Below are 19,266 nucleotides of genomic sequence, written 5' to 3'. Positions count from 1 at the left end.
AATGAATTATTGGGAAGGGGCTGAGGGAAGGTTTGAGGAGCTGAATCCCAGTATCTCTTCTTTTTGCTTCTCTCTCTCTCTCTCCTGCTTCTCCCTGTCTTTCGTTTTGTGTGTCGAGTAGTGGTTGGTGTGGCACAGTGGAGAAAGGACATTGCCGAGGGCTTCAAGCCGCACATCCGGCAATGGGTGTGGGGACATTGTGACTTGCAGGCGTCGGAAGCATCTTTATCATTCCCTCTCCTTGTCGCTTCCGTTTTCCCTTACTCCTTCAGCAATGCTAAGGTTTCACAGGCTGTATATAGCCTAGATATAATAACCTGTATATATTAGGCTCTATAGACCAAGAGCAGTGGTTTCCATCTGCCTGAAGTTGAGTTGGAGGATGCTGTTCATCGAATTCCGGGGATGAGGGGGTTGACTTATGAGGAAAGGTTAAGTAGGTTGGGCCTCTACTCATTGGAATTCAGAAGAATGAGAGGTGATCGTATCGAAAGGTATAAGATTATGAGGGGGCTCGACAAGGTGGATGCAGAGAGGATGTTTCCACTGACGGGGGAGACTAGAACTAGGGGGCATAATTTTAGAATAAGGGGCCGCCCATTTAAAACTGAGATGAGGAGAAATTTCTTCTCTCAGAGGGTTGTAATTCTGTGGAATTCGTTGCCTCAGAGAGCTGTGGAAGCTGGGACATTGAACACATTGAAGACAGAGATAGACAGTTTCTTAAACGATAAGGGATTAAGGGGTTATGGGGAGCGGACAGGGAAGTGGATGATCGGATCAGCTATGATCGTATTGAATGGCGGAGCAGGCTCGAGGGGCCGTATGGCCTACTCCTGCTCCTATTTTTTCTGTTCTCATGAATGGTATCAAGACACGCAGCCTGACAAACATTGATCACCGCTGTTGAGGGAAGCAGTGGGGAGGTAGAGCTGGGTGTATGTGGAAACTAGCTCAGTGCCTATGAATAATGTCAGTCACGGAGGACATTATTCCGCTTTGGCTGGGGCAATCTTGATGCTGTCAGAAGGGAAGAAGTCAAACTAAAGTGATTGCAACAAGGAGTTGTGAGAGGGACGAGTACCGTTGCTTCTATATTCCCTACTCCTTCGTCTTCCGACGTCCTCCCTCCCTGCCCTCCCCGCCCATGACACCTTCATTCCCGTTGTTTTCCGTATCCCTTCCCCTTTGAACTTCCTGCAGGTTCCAGGTATCCTCTTCACCCTTTTGCTCTGTTATCACATCCCCAACCTGTTCAACCCCTATTTGCTGACCTGAAGGGTGGACACTCACAGGCCAAAGGCCCGCTCCACCCTTCAGCATCTATCTTTGCCCTCCTCTCCTCCATTCCTTTTCTCTCCCATCCCCTCGACCCTTTTATCCTTTCCCATCACATCCTATCCTCTGTGCTGCTCCTCAGCCCTGTATCCCCACCCCTTCCCACCCAGGTATCCCTGCCCTGATCCAACTCCCTAAATAACTCTGGCTCTCCTCTCTTCCTCTCCTTCCATGCTGCCCTTTTTCTCCACCCAATTTTCCCACCCGGATTCGGCCAACGGATCCTGAACAAAGCCAATTCCCCCAACATTAAGCCCAGAAACTGGCAATTTGTTTCGAAGGTGCTTACAGCACTATAGGCTGGTCTTTCCATTATTTTGTGCATCGCTACCCGCCCACTTAACATCCATTTTAACGCTGAGACGAGGTATACCGCCCACGTCACATCGCTCCTGGTAACGCCCATCTTATAAAGTGGAAAGCTGGGGTTTTAAAAATGGACGATAATCCGGCGATCTCAATCCCCATAATAAACAGCAACGCTGGAAATAACGCCCATCTTTTGGGCGATCCACACAATAATGGAAAGTCTAGCCCTATAAGTTCAACATAGCACCATGGATGCTTTAAAATATAGTTCCCAGCTCAATGCAAGGCAAGCAGTGAAGGGAGAAGACTAGGACTGGGGGCTGCGGCTGGGACTGGGGACTGGGACTGGGATGGGTGGGCCAAGACTTGGTGGGAAAGCTCGGATGGGCAGGCAAGGCCCACCCATCCCAGTAGGCAGTGAGGGTGGCAGAGACAGAGAGGCCTGAGCCATGGCAGCAAGGGTGGACATGCAGTGAGAGTAGGCAGTTGAGACATGGCAAGCTGACTTGAGACCTGAGCAGGGAGCTAATGCAGGGAACTGTAGCCTGAAGGCAAGCATTCCCTGAACACATCTTTAATGAAATGACATAAAATGGCACAAAACCTTGAAATAACGTTGGTGTCAACCTAAATACTTTACACTGCAGATGGAGCTGGGTGAGCTAGCATTGTGAAGTTTACAAGGTAAGTTTAATGGCAAACGTAGGAAGGACTTCTTAGTTGAAAATCACTTCGAGGTGCTACACCCAGATTTGACTTTTTTCAATGTAAACATCAGCATCACAGGCAGTCCCTCGAAATCGAGGAAGACTTGCTTCCACTCTAAAAGTGAGTTCTCAGCTGACTGTACAGTCCAATATGGGAATTACAGTCTCTGTCATAGGTGGGGACAGATCGTCGTTGAAGGTAAGGGAGGGTGGGACTGGTTTGCCGCACGCTCCTTCCGCTGCCTGCGCTTGCTTTCTGCATGCTCTCGGCGCCGAGACTCGAGGTGCTCAGCGCCCTCCCGGATGCTCTTCCTTCACTTAGGGCGGTCTTTGGCCTGGGACTCCCAGGTGTCGGTGGGGATGTTGCACTTTATCAGGAAGGCTTTGAGGGTGTCCCTGTAACGTTTCCTCTGTCCACCTGGGGCTCGCTTGCCGTGTAGGAGTTCCGAGTAGAGCGCTTGCTTTGGGAGTCTTGTGTCAGGCATGCAGACAATGCGGAGCTGGTCGAGTGTGGTCAGTGCTTCGATGCTGGGGATGTTGGCCTGAGTGAGAACACTGACATTGGTGCGTCTGTCCTCCCAGTGGATTTGCAGGATCTTGCGGAGTCAGTGTTGATGGTATATCTCCAGCAATTTGAGATGTCTGCTGTACATAGTCCATGTCTCTGAGCCATACAGGAGGGCGGGTATCACTACAGCGCTGTAAGCCATAAGCTTGGTGCCAGATTTGAGGCGCTGGTCTTCAAATATTCTCTTCCTGAGGCGACCGAAGGCTGCACTGGCGCACTGGAGGTGGTGTACTTACAGGCTCATTCACCCTTTATTGTGCACCATTACAGTACAAAATCAGCCCCCTCACCCTGATGTGCTAGAATTGTGACGCAGGAAGTTTAATAAACCGAGTGAGCGCACTAGACCCAAGACTTTCAAGATGTTATAGATATCTATAAGTCAACTTTCCAACTGCGTGCTTAGAGCAGGAAGCCTTGCTCACATGTCGGGAAATCATAGGCATGATTTTCGGTCAATAAGTTTACCAAACAAAAAGTTATCGGGAGAATGCCCACAAGTTCCCGATACAGGTTCCTGGCTCTAGGAATGTGCATTCAGACCCTCGGTAATATCGTGTCCCATTCCCCAGTCCCAGCCTCAGCTCCAGTTGGTGTCCAGCTGGGTTAACCTACCTGGCTGCTGAGCTGAAATTGTGCCGTGTGCAATTAGAGGCGTCAGCCAATGATTTTCTGTCGACGTTGTGTCTGGGTTGTCATTTGCAAGTGGTCTATACATCAAAAAAAAAGAATAATTATACAACATTTATCATAATTTTGGATGATTAAACTAAATAACCTGGCGAAACCTTTTGTAGAGGAGCCTCAACTAGCTGCACTTCCATTATCTGTGTCCTTGATTATCGAGAGAATTCTCACGGACAATGGGAACTCAGTGGGAGTCGAGGGTTTCCAGTATCTTAGTATAAGGGGCCGCCCATTTAAAACAGATGAGGAGAAATTTCTTCTCTCAGAGGGTTGTAAATCTGTGGAATTCGCTGCCTCAGAGAGCTGTGGAAGCTGGGACACTGAATAAATTTAAGACAGAAATAGGCAGTTTCTTAAACGATAAGGGGGTAAGGGGTTATGGGGAGCGGGTGGGGAAGTGGAGCTGAGTCCATGATCAGATCAGCCATGATCGTATTAAATGGCGGAGCAGGATCGAGGGGCCTTATGGCCTACTCCTGCTCCTATTTCTTATGTTCTTATGTTCTATAGTTATTTCACTCACTTCCACTGCTCTGGTTGGTGAGGTGAAGCGACACTGGAAGCCCATAACTCCATTTACCAAACCCACAGCTGACCCGAACGAAGGTCCCTTCAAAGTATCCCAAAGACAACTGCCCTCATGTGAAGGGCAGTGACACTGTGCTCACGTGGGGGAGGGGCAGGTGGCACCATGGGACAAGTTGGATATGTGACTGAGATTAATCCTCTTATGTGGAGAGGGAGCCCATCTACATAGAGTTTTGCTTTCTTTCTTGTTGACCATCTTAGGTAGGATTTTAAAGCAACAAGAAAGACTTATATTTATATACTAGCTTCTCAATTCTCCACATCTAATGAATGATGCTGAAGTGGAGTGACTGTTAGACAGAATAACACAGCAGTGATTCTGCATACATTGACAAAATCAGCGGTATGTCTGTTTTTGGTGGTGTTTGTCGCTGAGGACATGTTAGCCAGGACACCAGGAGAGCTCTCTATTCTTCAGATACTTCCATGGTATCTTTCAAGATCCACCTGAACCCACAGGGCCTCGGTTTAACATCTCATTCAAAGAAAAGCACTGCCGACAGTGCGGCACTCCCTTAGTACTGCACTCGAGTGTCAGCCTAGATTATGTGCTCAAGCCCTGGAGTGGGACTTGAACCGACAACTTTCTGACTCAGAGCTGTCACATATTAAAAAAAACCCACTTCACATTCAGTGTGACCGACTCCAAACTCGAGCCCACTTTATGCTGAATGAGATCACAATCACACCTGCTGCGTCAGTGATTTCCCATAGTGACAGCTTTACAAATCAGAAACAGATAAATAAAGCAGATCCGGAAAAGGAAAGGTGCAGTTATAGATTCCAGGTACCGACATACCTAGAATGTACATAGGAACTTAGGAACAGGAGAAGGCCAATCAGCTCCTTCAGCCTTTTTCGCCATTCAATGAGATAGAAACATAGAAACATAGAAAATAGGTGCAGGAGTGGGCCATTCGGCCCTTCGAGCCTGCACCACCATTCAATATGATCATGGCTGATCATGCAACTTCAGTACCCCATTCCTGCTTTGTCTCCATACCCCTTGATCCCTTTAGCCCCAAGGGCCACATCTAACTCCCTTTTGAATGTATCTAACGAACTGGCCTCAACAACTTTCTGCGGTAGAGAATTCCACAGGTTCACAATTCTCTGGGTGAAGATTATGAGCAGAGATTACATAATCTAGGTTTGTATTCCCTGGAAATTAGAAGGTTCTGGGGTGACTTGATTGAGATTTTAGGATTTTCAAGCTTCTATAGGGTAGATAGCGAGAAACTTTCTCCGCTAGTGTGGGAGTCGAGGACAAAGGGACATAACCCTAAAATCAGAGCCAGGCCATTCAGGAGAGAAGTTAGGAAACACTTCTTCACACAAAGGGTGGGAGCAGTGTGGAACTCTCTCCCACTAAAAGCAGTAGATGCTCGCTCAATTAATCATTTTGAGATCAATAGATTTTTGCTCGCCAAGGTGGATGATGTTAGGATACAGATCAGCCATGATTTAGAAGAATGAGAGGGGGTCCCATAGAAACATATAAAATTCTGACGGGACTGGACAGGTTAGATGCAGGAAGAATGTTACCGATGTTGGGGAAGTCCAGAACCAGGGGTCACAATCTAAGGATAAGGGGTAAGCCATTTAGGACCGAGATGAGGAGAAACTTCTTCATTCAGAGAATTGGATCTAAGAGATGGTCAAGATGGACCCATGTTTGAAACTAGTAGGGCAAAAATGACATCATCCATTGTCCCATATCAGTACCAAGGTTAAAGACCTTGAGTTGATCAGGACTTCAACTTGATTTCCATGAAACACATCATGGATCCACAAAAGGCAACAAACATCTTGGTCTCTCTAGGTCGTTCTGCTCAGGCATTTCCTGACACGAGAGAGTCCAAAGACATCTCACTGCTCTGGAGACTCAAAGTTCCATCCCCCTACCTGTCCGCATCTGCCCCATCGTCATTGCGCAAGTTCAGCACGTAGAGGGTGGACATGGATATTACACTGAGGAGCAAAAATACACCAGTTTAGTTCCATCTCAACTTAGGGCAGACTTACTCTGGGTTAAAGTTCATTACTATTGCACCGGGAGGTCTCAAGCATGTTTCAAGATTACTCAACAGACCAGTATTTATAGCTTTCACAAAATGGCAATGCAAATTATTTTATTTTGGAAGCAACATTTTTTACTCGATAGGTGAACAGGACAAGCTGATGCTCGATCACGTTGGAGTGAATGTGACAGTGAGTTAAACACCGACATTTCACTTCTGGAACTAAGCTTCAAATGTGGCCCAGACAGAGGCAACAAAAATGCCCTCACGCTCCCCCTCCCCTCCCCCCCTCACACATGCCCCTCCCCGTTCCCTCCCCCTCCCCCCCACATCCCCCTCCTGCTCCCCCTCCCCTCCCCCCCTCACACATCCCCCTGCCCCTCCCCTCCCCCCCCAATTCCCCTCCCACATCCCCCTCCCCCACCCCCCCACATCCCCACCCACCCACAACTTCCTCCCCACCCCCCTTCCCTCCCCCCTCCCACACCCCCTCCCCCTCCCCCACCTCCTACCCACATTCCCCTCCCCCACCCACATCCCCCCCCCGCTCCCCCTCCCACATCTCCCTCACCTCCTCCTCCCCTCCCACATCCCCCTCCCCCACCCTCCGCCACACCCCTCACCCACATACCCCTCCCCCTCCCACATCCCTCTCCCGCTCCCCCACCCACACCTCCCACTCCCCCCTCCCACATCTCCCCCCCACCCCCAAATCCCAACAGCTGTTCAGCGTACCTAGCACATGATTTTGGGAAGTCTCGGTGGATGCAACCACCCACCAAAGGGCAGGACTTGGCACATATTCGGTAACTGCCCTCTGACAGGACTCAACACCAAGGGTGGGAGATGTTGCACCAGATAATGGGGCTTCGTCAACATAGCAATACAGACTGTCACTGTACGGCCCAATCAGAGATGAAGCAACAATCAGACTGTTGGGATGTAAATGTGCACAGGAATTGGCCATTCCCTGATAATGAACCACTTGCTGTCCATGTTACTAGGGCCAAGTAAAAGGGGAAAAGATTTACCCCTCCCCTATAAAACTGAGTTTGATGCTGCCAAAAAAATGTAAAAGATTAAAATTGTGGCTATTACATAGATGCATGAATTTCCCCTCCCCAAGCTTCTGGTCTCCTCTGAAGGAGTTAGCATTGGATAGCTAGCACTGAGTTACTACGTAGGACATTCAAATTGTAAACTGGGATGTGTGACCCTGTGGGATATCAGGACTGGGATGTGGGAGCCTGTGGGATATCAGGACTGGGATGTGGGAGCCTGTGGGATATCAGGACTGGGATGTGGGAGCCTGTGGTATATAAGGACTGGGATGCATGACCTTGTGGGATATCAGGACTGGGATGTGGGAGCCTGTGGTATATAAGGACTGGGGTGTATGACCTAGTGGGATATCAGGACTGGGATGTGTGACCCTGTGGGATATCAGGACTGGGATGTGGGAGCCTGTGGGATATCAGGACTGGGATGTGTGACCCTGTGGGATATCAGGACTGGGATGTGTGACCCTGTGGGATATCAGGACTGGGATGTGGGAGCCTGTGGGATATCAGGACTGGAATGTGTGACCCTGTGGGATATCAGGACTGGGATGTGGGAGCCTGTGGGATATCAGGACTGGGATGTGGGAGCCTGTGGTATATAAGGACTGGGATGCATGACCTTGTGGGATATCAGGACTGGGATGTGTGACCCTGTGGGATATCAGGACTGGGATGTGGGAGCCTGTGGTATATAAGGACTGGGATGTATGACCTAGTGGGATATCAGGACTGGGATGTGTGACCCTGTGGGATATCAGGACTGGGATGTGGGAGCCTGTGGGATATCAGGACTGGGATGCATGACCTTGTGGGATATCGGGACTGGGTGAGAGCCTGTGGGATATCAGGTTCTGGGGTGTGGGACACTGCAGGATATCAGGATTGGAATATGGGAGCCTGTGGGATATCATGGGGTGATGTTTAATTGGGGTAGGGTGTGTGTTTTTTGATTGGTGAAATATATCACTGTGTAATACAACTGAGACTGTGTGTGCATGGGATTGGGACATGGTCTTACAGTCAGCCAGAACTGGACAGTGTTGGAAACATACATATTCTCAGTGATTGCACAAGGCTCTTCTCGGTACTGGAATGTTGCAGGATACATTATCAAGGCATTCATCCACCTTATACTTAGACCTGAACATTGCAAGTGCCAGGCTGAATGTGCGAAGCCTTACTGCTTACCTGAACGCCATGATTATAACGAGAGCTATGATGGTGCCCTGGAGGAACCTCTGGCTGAGACAATTCTGTTCTGTTGGGTTAGAATGAGCCTGGGGATGGAGACACACAAGTGTTATCTTCGAGAGATTGCCTGTGTTGCAGGATACTTGCACTTGAATTATAATTGCAGACTATTTGAAAAGTTATAGAGCTGGTGTCAAACAAGACTGTGGCCCTAACATGAGAGATTCTGGCCCCTGGAAACTTTATTCCAATTTTCTTTCTCATCTCCGTTGAACAGAAGAAATAGGAACACGAGTCGGCCATTCGGCCCCTCGAGCCCGCTCTGCCATTCAATAAGATCATGGCTGATCTTCTACCTCAACTCCACTTTCCTGCCCGATCCCCATATCCCACGATTCCCTTAGAATCCAACAATATCGATCTCAGCCTTGAATATAGAAACATAGAAAATAGGTGCAGGAGTAGGCCATTCGGCCCTTCGAGCCTGCACCACCATTCAATATGATCATGGCTGATCATTTTTGCAACTTCAGTACCCCATTCCTGCTTTCTCTCCATATCCCTTGATCCCTTTAGCCGTAAGGGTCACATCTAACTCCCTTTTGAATATATCGAACGAACTGACCTCAACAACTTTCTGTGGTAGCGAATTCCACAGGTTCACAATTCTCTGAGTGAAGAAGTTTCTCCTCATCTCGGTCCTAAATGGCTTACCCCTTATCCTTAGACTGTGACCCCTGATTCTGGACTTCCCCAACATCGGAAACATTCTTCCTGCATCTAACCTGTCCAATCCCGTCAGAATTTTATATGTTTCTATGAGGTCCCCTCTCAACGATTCAGCATCAACAGCCTTCTGGGGCAGAGAATTCCAAAGATTCACCACCCTCTGAGTGAAGAAATTTCTCCTCATCTCAGTCTTCAATGGCCGACCCCTTATCCTAAGACTATGACCCCCTGGTTCTAGACTCTCCAGCCCGGGGAAAACATCCCCTCATTATCTACCCTGTCAATCTCCCTCAGAATCTTGTACGTTTCAATGAGATCACCTCTCATTCTGCTAAACTCCAGAGAGTATAGATAGGCCCAATCTACTCAATCTCTCCTCATAGGACAACCCTCTCTTCCCAGGGATCAGTCTAGTTGAAGGCGTTGATTCTGCTGCAGCATAGCTTTCTCAGGCACCAATCACACACCAGTACTTCTCCCAAATCTCCATTTTCATGTGTAAACCGAGACACTGAGCATCGTCAGACTATTTCGACTGGATGGTGACACAGCTGAGCCAAATAGGTGTCCATCTGATGCCCACACATGTTTTTGAGCTGGTGGGGGGGGGTCACACAATATTAAATCTTGGCTCAATTTTATTTCCCTTTCTCAGGGCTAGGGCTCCGAGGGTAAATCGCGCAAACTGCTGAGGTCATCTAACGCAACAGAGACCAGAAATCAAAAAGCTGGGACCCTCTGACCCTGTGTAGCCGCACCAGGTAGTGCATTTACTCACGGAGCCTGCAGGGGGCAGTCTACACAGTGCCATTAAATCAGGAAAGAACTCAAGCACGACAATGGAACTTATGGTCAATCTAAGCTAAGCCCCAGAACGTCTGCTCATCAGCCACAATATAGTCTGGTCTGGTTATTTTTGAGTTTATTTCCCGTTTGTGAAGCAGAATGAGAGGTGATCTTATCGAAAAGTATAAGATTATGAGGGGGCTTCACAAGGTGGATGCAGAGAGGATGTTTCCACTGATGGGGAGACTAGAACTAGAGGGCATGATCTTAGGATAAGGGGCCGCCCATTTAAAACTGAGACGAGGAGAAATTTCTTCTCTCAGAGGGTTGTAAATCTGTGGAATTCGCTGCCTCAGAGAGCTGTGGAAGCTGGGATATTGAATAAAGTTAAGACAGAGATAGACAGTTTCTTAAATGATAAGGGGTTATGGGGAGCGGGTGGGGAAGTGGAGCTGAGTCCATGATCGGATCAGCCATGATCTTATTGAATGGCGGAGCAGGCTCGAGGGGCTGTATGGCCTACTCCTGCTCATGTTGTCATGAAATGTGTCATTTAACCTCAGAATGGATTCTGAATCAGAAATAATTTGTGGGTTAGATAGAACTAAACAGAAATAGATCAAGAGATATTTATTCAATGGAGATAGAGATAGAGGTACAGAACAACGGAGGGAGACTGAGATATAGAGAACGAGTTGCAAGAGAAACAGAGTCTGCTTTTTAAAAATACATTCTCAAGATGCGGGCGTCACTGACAAGGCTGGCATTTATTGCCCATCTTTAATTGCCCTGCTTAATGTGACTGAGTGGCTTCTTGGGCCACTTTGGAGGGCAGTTAAGAGCTGGTGTGTGACTGGTGTCACATATAGGCCAGAATGGGTCAGCATGGCAGATATCCTTCCCTGAAGGACATCGGTGAACCGGTTGGGTTTTTAATGACAATCTGACAAGCTTTCACTGATGCCAGTTTTTAATTTCCAGATTTTTAAACTGAATTCAAATTCTCATTCCTGTACTGCCATGGTGGGATTCGAATGGACACAAACACAAATATAGGGACATATTAAAATGTAGAGAGATTAAGGGAGAGATGAAGTCCGACAGACTGATAACATTTAAATCCTTAGCGTTCTGATGGATCCATACCTTATTGCCAACCTTTGGGTGCCTTTTCTTATGCGGCCCACTTCCTGCCCGACTGAAATGGCTGCCGGTCTGGCTGTAAGTAAACAGAAGTGTTTGTAAAGTGCACAGCTCACAGAGGTGTACTCTTCTGCAATGAACACAGGGAGGCCGATAAGCTGATAACTGGCGCCGATTGTGCTGGAGTGCATCGAGGGCCTGGCTCCCTGTGTAACTGGCTGTGAAAGCCTGAGGCCTATTCTGTGACCAAAGTTCCCCACGCATTCCATTGCAGCCGGCCAGAGCAGAGCGTGCTGGAGGAAACGATGTCTCCACAAGATCCTACAAATCCCCTGGGAGGACAGACGCACCAACGTTAGCGTCCTCGACCAGGCCAACATCCCCAGCATTGAAGCACTGGCCACACTTGATCAGCTCTGCTGGGCGGGCCACATTGTCCACGTGCCAGACACGAGATTCCCAAAGCAAGCGCTCTACTCGGAACTCCTTCACGGCAAACGAGCCAAACAAGGAAACGTTACAAGGACACCCTCAAAGCCTCCCTGATAAAAATGCAACATCCCCACCGACACCTGGGAGTCCCTGGCCAAAGACCGCCCTAAGTGGAGGAAGTGCATCCGGGAGGGCGCTGAGCACCTCGAGTCTCATCGCCGAGAGCATGCAGAAACCAAGCGCAGGCAGCGGAAGGAGCGTGCGGCAAACCTGTCCCACCCATCCTTACCCTCAACGACTATCTGTCCCACCTGTGACAGGGACTGTGGCTCTCGTATTGGACTGTTCAGCCACCTAAGGACTCATTTTAAGAGTGGAAGCAAGTCGTCCTCGATTCGGAGGGACTGCCTATGATGATGATGATGATTGATAATGTCCACTTGTGGAGCCAGCCTACCAGTCGGTGTATTATGATCGAGATAAACAGAAACCTGAATGATATTGTGTGGTCAGCCCAGCAGGTGTACACCCCTTCCCTCCCCCACCCACCAATGTTCTGGCTGCAGCCCGGTACCTGAGTGTCCCCCCACTGACTGTCGATTTCATGCTGTCCAGACGTTTCAGTTTGGCCAGTTTCCGGCTCCACGTCTCCAGCTCGTTGATTCGTGTCTCGAGGTTGTCGGTCAGCTTGCAAAGTTCCTTGACAGCCCCCACGTTCTCCATGAAAATCCGCTCCTGCACGGGGAGAGGGAGGGGGGCGAGGATAGAGAGGGTGACAGGCAGAGCTGAAACTTAAACTCAGCAAGCATTACCCTGCAACAAGTATGACGGTGGTGCATAGATAAACACACAAGAAAATAAGGGTCAAACGTACTCTGCCCGACATATTGGGGCAGAAATTCCGACGTCCCGGGCCTGTACGAAGTTTCTACGGACCCGGGAAGGCGTCGGAAAAGCCGTTTTTCGGCGCACAATGCGCATGCGCTGGAAACCGGCTTTTCCAATCTGTCAAGCTGGAGCCCGACAGATCCTCCGTATACCGGGAGCGGGGACGTGGGTAAGATTGCGGGATTTACCCATATCTTTCCCGGCTAATGTCCTCAAAACTCCTGCGCTTGATAAAAGCAGGAGCATAGCCTACTGTTACAGGTGTAAGTGTTTTAACACACACTTAAACACAATTAAATAAAATTAAATAAACACGTTTTATTGTTAAAAACTCTGCCCACTATGGTCAGTTTATTTAAAACCACAATTAAAAAAACGTTTTTAAAAAATCGGATACATTTTTTTTCTTAATAGGACATTAATAAATTTAATTTAAATGAATCTTAAATATGTAGTGTATAGTTCTATTTCTTATTAGCGTTTTGGGTGTTTGGGGGGGTTTTCTCATTCATAATAATGGGAACACCAACTTACGGAGCTCCTATTATTATGAATGAGAAAATACTGTACTGTGATTGGCTGCCCTGAGCCATGTGACTCCAGCTCCAGCTTACGGATGTCCCGCCGTGCACGTGCTGCGACGCGCAGGGAGTGAAGGCCTCAGGACCGTGATCTCGAGCGGGCGCAGCAACAACAGGTAAGTGCGCATCTTTTTTGCCTTTTTTCAGTCGTTTGCCCGCGGGGGAAGACCTCGACCGGGATTCCTCAGCCAATATCACGGATTCTACCCCGATCCATATAATCTCCTGAGAAAATGTTCTGCAAAGACCTCCCCCGAAAAAGCTAAGTTAAGTAGCCTCAATACCTTCGCGATGCAGCCCACCCAACCTGCCCCGCCTTCCGCAGATGAGATTTCCACAGTATTCCATGGACTGTAACATCCGCGTAAATACGAGAACAAATAACTGATCTCCTGTGGCTCATGGACAAAAATAAAACGGGGGTGTCCCTCCCTGTAACCGAGCCTCTGCTGGGCCTTCTCAGCGCTTCTCCACATCGCGAATTGGCTAAAAGATGGGCAGCATTGCAAATGGCGACTGCTGGGACCAGGCCCAACACTGGTCCAGAAATCCCGCTTTCTCCTTCCCGCCGGCGTTTGGCTCGATTCTAAAAAAAAAACATACGCACCGACCTGTTCCTGCTGCGCCCACGCGAGTTCCCGGTCCCAAAGCCTCCACTGACTGCGCTTCGCAGCACGTGCACGGCGGGTCGTGCGCAGGACGGGAGCTGCAGTCACATGGCTCTGGGCAGCCAATCAAGGTACAGTATATTCTCATTCATAATAATGGGAACTCCCTAAGTTAGAGTCCCATTATTATGAATGAGAAGCAGCCCCCAACACCCAAAACACTAATAAAAAAATAGAAAAACTACACCGTGTATTTAACATTAATTGAAATTAAAGTTATTTATGTATTATTATTTTTTTATAATTCCGATTTTTAAAAAAGTTTTTCAATCATGCTTAAAAATAAAGTTAACGTACTGGGCAGGGTTTTTAAAAATAAAATGTGTTTTTTAAATTTTAGTTTTTATGTTTTAAGTGTGTTTTAAAACTTTTACCGCCTGTAACAGTAGGCTATGCCACTGCTTTTATCAGGCGCAAGAGTTTTGAGGACATTTGCTGGGCAAGATATGCGTAAATCCCACAATCTTGCCCAAGCAAGTGTCCTCGCTCCCGAGATGCGGAGGATCTGTCGAGCTCCAGCTCCAGCTTGACAGATCAGAAAAGCCGGTTTTCAGCACATGCGCATTGTGCGCTGAAAAGCTGGCTTTTGCGATGCCTTCCCGGGTCCGTACGCACTCGGTACGCACTCCGTACACGCCCTGTGCACACCCGGTACGCACTCGGGGAGGCTGAGATTTCCGGGCCAGGATCGCTGGTTATTGCCAGTCCAGCCAGCAGAGGGCATACTCTACCTTATTAACCACCAGGAAGTTCTCGATGGTCTCTCCGTTCGCGCACACCACATCTCCCGACTCCTTCACGGCCTCCGGCAGGATTTCCTTCACCTCTTGTGCGATGACACCTGATGGGGAATTGCATCATGGATCAACATCACAAAAATAAGGACATTATTTTTAAAAAACCACGGCAGAAATGTCAGCATTTTTGGCTGAAGCAATAGGTGGAATTGGGAATTGTGCTGGTATTTTCGAGACAGTTGTGCTCCATTTAGCTTGGTCAAAAAGTGCCAGGAAGCGGAGAGGAGAGGGCGGACGAGGTACGAAGGAGCCCAGAGGTGGAGCAACGTGGGCAAGACCAAGGGAAGGCGCAGCACGGGCCAATGGCGAGGCAGTGAGATGGCGAGGCTCACACTGCGTACGATGAATGCCACGTAGAGAGAGGTCCTGTGGGAGGGAGGACAGTCGGTGTATGTTTGAGTTTATGTGTATGTATTGGCACATGTGGCAGAGCCTGGTCTCCAGACGTCCTGGTTAACCCTTGCCACCGGACCAAGACCTCGCTCTGTCGAGCCCGTGTATTGGCTGGTGTGCAACGGTCACCCCACGTTAAAAGAATCCACGCACAGGCATCTTCCACCATTTAAAATGAGTTTATCAGTCACCTGAGGACTCATTTTTAGTGTGGAAGCAAGTCATCCTCAACCCCGAGGGACTGCCTATGATGATAAGGAGCTGCCCAATGTTGACCCTGTCAGGTTGGGGACTGGTGTGTTCCATCTGTCATGTATGTATGCTTGGGGTTACTAGCCACCAGGGGGGGCGCCACTGTCAGAGGTCATTGGGCTGTGTGCACGTGTGTGCGGGCCAGGTATGTAAAGCAAGCCACTATGTAATATGGGCACTTTGAACCCGAATAAAGTTGAGCCAGGTTTGCACTTGAGTGAGTTTACAGTCTATCGAGTTATTACATACGTAACACCATCACATCATTTACTCCCCCCCAACACACCCCCACCTGAAGAGCCTCCTTTCATCCTTCAGTGTTGCATTTCATATCCTGGCCTGTGTGACCTGCTCCCTGGTGTTGGTCAGCCGCGAGAGAATAAGTGAGAGGGGGCCTGGGGTCACTCACCCGCCCACTGGGTAACGTCAAGCCCGGTATCCCGGCTCCATGAGGAACTGTGGGACCCGTACTGTGATCACCACCCACCCCCCCCCCCCCCCCCGCCGCAACCACCCACTCCCCAATCTGTCGCTGCGTACCTGTCTCAGACGTACTCTCAATGCCGGCTGTGGCAGCGAACTCAGGCTTGTATTGATACTGGACCAGCCGCATCTGGGTGATCCTCCTCAGCTGCTCCGTGGTGTCGACCTGCATCGGCAGAAAAAACACAGCTGAAGCCAAAATCGCCTCAAAAAAAAAAGCAAGTCCTTTGCAAGAAATCCTCAAAATTCACTCTGTGCCTCTCATCGTCCAACAACACTGGAAAACTGGTTAATCCTTGCCACTGGACCAAGACCTAGCTCTGTCAAGCCCGTGTGGTGGCTGGTGTGCAACGGTCACCCCACGTTAAAAAAATCCACGCACAGGCATCTTCCACCCTTCAGGATGTAGTTCGGGATCCGGAATATTAGGTCCTTCATTGAAACACCTGTGAACTTATCCCTTTTTTTGGCGTGGAAGCAAGTCATCCTCGACACGAGGGACTGCCTATGATGGTGATGGGATAAGACACTGGTCTTTCGCCTCTGGGAACTGGGTCGACATCCAGCCTAGACTAAAGGGATGACAGAACAAAAAAACTGCTGTAAATACATCTCAGGTCCATCAGTATCTGTAAAGAGAAAAGATGGGTTAATATTTTGAGTATAACGTCATACGCGATTACACCTGAAATATTAACCTCTTTTCCTTTACAGTTGTTGATAAACTTAAAAAAAAATGTATTCTCGGGATATTGGGATCGCTACCCAGACCGGCGTTTATTGCCCATCCCTAATTGCCCTTGAGAAGGTGGTGGTGAGTTGCCTTCTTGAACCGCTGCAGTCCGTGTGGCGAAGGTGCTCCCACAGTGCTGTTAGAGAGGGAGTTGCAGGATTCTGACCGAGTGGAAACGAAGGAATGGCAATATACGGCCAAGTCAGGATGGTATGTGCCGTCGAGGGGAACGTAGAAGTGATGGTGTTCCCATGCGCCTGCTGCCCTTGTCCTTCTAGGTGGTAGAGGTCGCGGGTTTGGGAGGTGCTGCCGAAGAAGCCTTGGCGAGTTGCTGCAGTGCATCTTGTAGATGGTAGAGTTGATGTATAAGTTCAGCCATGACCTTATTGAATGGCAGAAGCAGGCTCAAGGGGCTGTATGCCCTACTCCTAGTTCTATTTCTTCTGTCATCGACCTGAACCGTTCACCCGACCTTCCTCTCGCCACAGATGCTGCCTGACCTGCTGAGTGTATCCGTTTCCGGATCAGATTTCTGGCATCTGCTGTATTTTGCTTTCTTGTCCATGACAGCTCTGTGCAGGGAGACCTCTCCTTGAACTAGCGCGAGAGTGGCCTGAGCTGACTCACCCTCTGGTCCTCAGTCTCTCCCGGTGACAGCCCCTTCCCCATTGCTGGAGCTCAGTGTGGCATCCGCCTGTAAGGTAGTGACATCTCAGTGTGTCTGACAAGGCAGCAAATCTCGCTGAGTGGATCAATGTGGGATCGAGTGGGTTAGAGGAACACCAGAGCAACTCAAAAACAAACATTCATTGCAATGTTTCATCCTTATTGAGTATCCTCTTGAGAAATGTGATTAACCATATCTTTACTTAAGAAATAAAAATTCCCCTCGCGTTTAATTACACAGTCATCATCATCGTAGGCGGTCCCTCGAACGAGGATGACTTGCTTCCACATGAGTTCACAGGTGTTTCAATGAAGGACCCGATGTTCCAGATCCTGAACTCCAATTGAGGGGGTGGAAGATGCCTGTGCGTGGATTTTTTTAACGTGGGGTGGCCGTTGCACACCAGCCACCACACGGGCTCGACAGAGCGAGGTCTTGGTCCAGTGGCAAGGGTTACCCAAGACTAACTGGAGACCTGCTCTGCTGCACAGACCCAGTGCGCACACGCATACGGCAGTGTGGGCTGGCCCGTGCTGCCCCTGGGCCCTCGCCTCTTCTGCTGCCACGATCTCTCGCCGCTCCTCCACCACAATTATACAGGGCCTTGGTGAGACCGCACCTGGAGTATTGTGTACAGTTTTGGTCTCCTTACCTAAAGAGGGATATACTTGCCTTAGAGGGGGTGCCATGAAGGTTCACCAGACTGATTCCTGGGATGGGGGATTGTCCGATGAGGAGAGATTGAGGAGACTAGGCCGATATTCTCTAGAGTTTAGAAGAATTGAGAGGTGATCTCACTGAAACAAATGAAATTGTTACAGGGCTTGACCGGGTAGATGCAGGGAGGATGTTTGCCCGGGCTGGGGGGGCCCGATGTTAACCACGCGCAGAGATGTGGCGAACACCATGCTCTCACCTCCTGGATATTCTCCTTTGCGCGAGCGTCTGACGGGTGCATTAACGAGCCCATGACCTTCACGTTGCCATGAACGACCAATGCTTCGTCGGGGCGGTCCGTGTTAATTCCCACTCGGCCGTGATGGAAGACGGTGTCAGGAAGCTGACCTCGCTGCCACAGGACGTCCGCGTCGCTCTCAAACTGGCCGGGGTTCGAAGCCTGCGGACAATGCGGACAGAGTGACCCCGGGCACCGTTTAACCCCCAAGCAGCACACGGCATTCTTTCTTTAAAAGCGAGCTATTATTCCATTGGTCTGATTACATCTTTAGATTCCAGTGCCCCCGAAGCCCCCCCCCCCCCCCCCCCCCCCCCCCACCATTTAGAAGTACCAGTTGAAATTGGCTGCTTCTATAGCCCAGGAGATTAGTGGATCGTACAATTAACTGTATCGACAGAAGGAACTGGGTTTGATCCCGCAGTATGTGCTCTGTCCGCTGAGTTTTACCTCAGGAAACATTTGGGATGCTACGATTAGCCTCAGTTCCCCCGGATTTGGCAGCCAAGGACCCTGCTCCCAGTCACCCAGCAAACGGCGCTTGCTGGAACAGGCACGGGCAATGGACATCAGGTGACCAGGCTGTGAGGCCCTCCGTGGAATAGCCTACCAATATTCACTGTCGGGGCTCAGACATGAAATTCGGGGGGTCGGGGGGGGGGGGGGGAGGCTAATGCCTGTGGAACCATAATCAGACAAGAGCCAACACTTCCGGGGGGAGGGATGGAGGGGGTGGGGGGTGCGGACAAATGTGATGGACCATACCAACCCTGCCACCTGACAGGGGACATGCCTGGGCAGGACCGTTCCATTCACCACAAGCCGGCGGGGGTCTCCCTGGCCCGGTGGCACATCGCTGACCAAGAGCGGGCACTCCCCCACGTCCTCGTTCAGCTTAAGCCCTACTTACACCCCTGCTAAACAAAATACATTGTTTCCGTGGCAACAAGGACACATTCTATTGCCGGGTCACCAACATTCCGAAACGGGTGCTTTATTTCTGCTGCCCGGGCGGCTAATGGAGTGTGAGCTGTGTGTGTGTGAGGGCACACAGTCAGCAGGGGTAGGGCTCAATGGCCGGCAGGGGTTAGTTACATTCAGAGCCAGGGAGGGCCTTTGATCCTGTAACTATCGTGCTGCAAACATTTATCCACCGAACGCAGGAGAGGGCAGGGAGACAGCTGCGAATCAATACTTCAATACAGCCAAGAGAAGCAGAAGAATTTATCATCACAATTTATCAGGTCTACACATGACAGAGCCTCTCCTCCCCGGCCCCCGGCACTGCC

At 49.6% G+C, this 19,266-nt stretch overlaps 1 protein-coding gene across 4 annotated transcripts in view; it reads right to left on the bottom strand.

Annotated features, from left to right (window-relative positions):
* Positions 1–19,266, bottom strand: part of myrf (myelin regulatory factor) — a 371,110-nt gene that overhangs the window by 33,478 nt on the left and 318,366 nt on the right. For all 4 annotated transcript variants that reach the window (XM_070898666.1, XM_070898668.1, XM_070898667.1 and 1 more), the window contains exons 13-20: positions 17,939–18,139; positions 15,680–15,788; positions 14,429–14,538; positions 12,135–12,295; positions 11,132–11,204; positions 8,468–8,556; positions 6,103–6,168; positions 3,538–3,632 (exon numbers count right to left, since the gene is read on the bottom strand). In XM_070898666.1, the coding sequence (XP_070754767.1) occupies positions 3,538–3,632; positions 6,103–6,168; positions 8,468–8,556; positions 11,132–11,204; positions 12,135–12,295; positions 14,429–14,538; positions 15,680–15,788; positions 17,939–18,139 (904 nt within the window). The remainder of the gene's footprint in view (positions 1–3,537; positions 3,633–6,102; positions 6,169–8,467; positions 8,557–11,131; positions 11,205–12,134; positions 12,296–14,428; positions 14,539–15,679; positions 15,789–17,938; positions 18,140–19,266) is intronic.

Source organism: Pristiophorus japonicus, chromosome 14 (assembly GCF_044704955.1).
Source record: "Pristiophorus japonicus isolate sPriJap1 chromosome 14, sPriJap1.hap1, whole genome shotgun sequence".
NCBI classification, from domain to species: domain Eukaryota; kingdom Metazoa; phylum Chordata; class Chondrichthyes; family Pristiophoridae; genus Pristiophorus; species Pristiophorus japonicus.
This window is presented reverse-complemented; position numbering and strand designations above follow the sequence as displayed.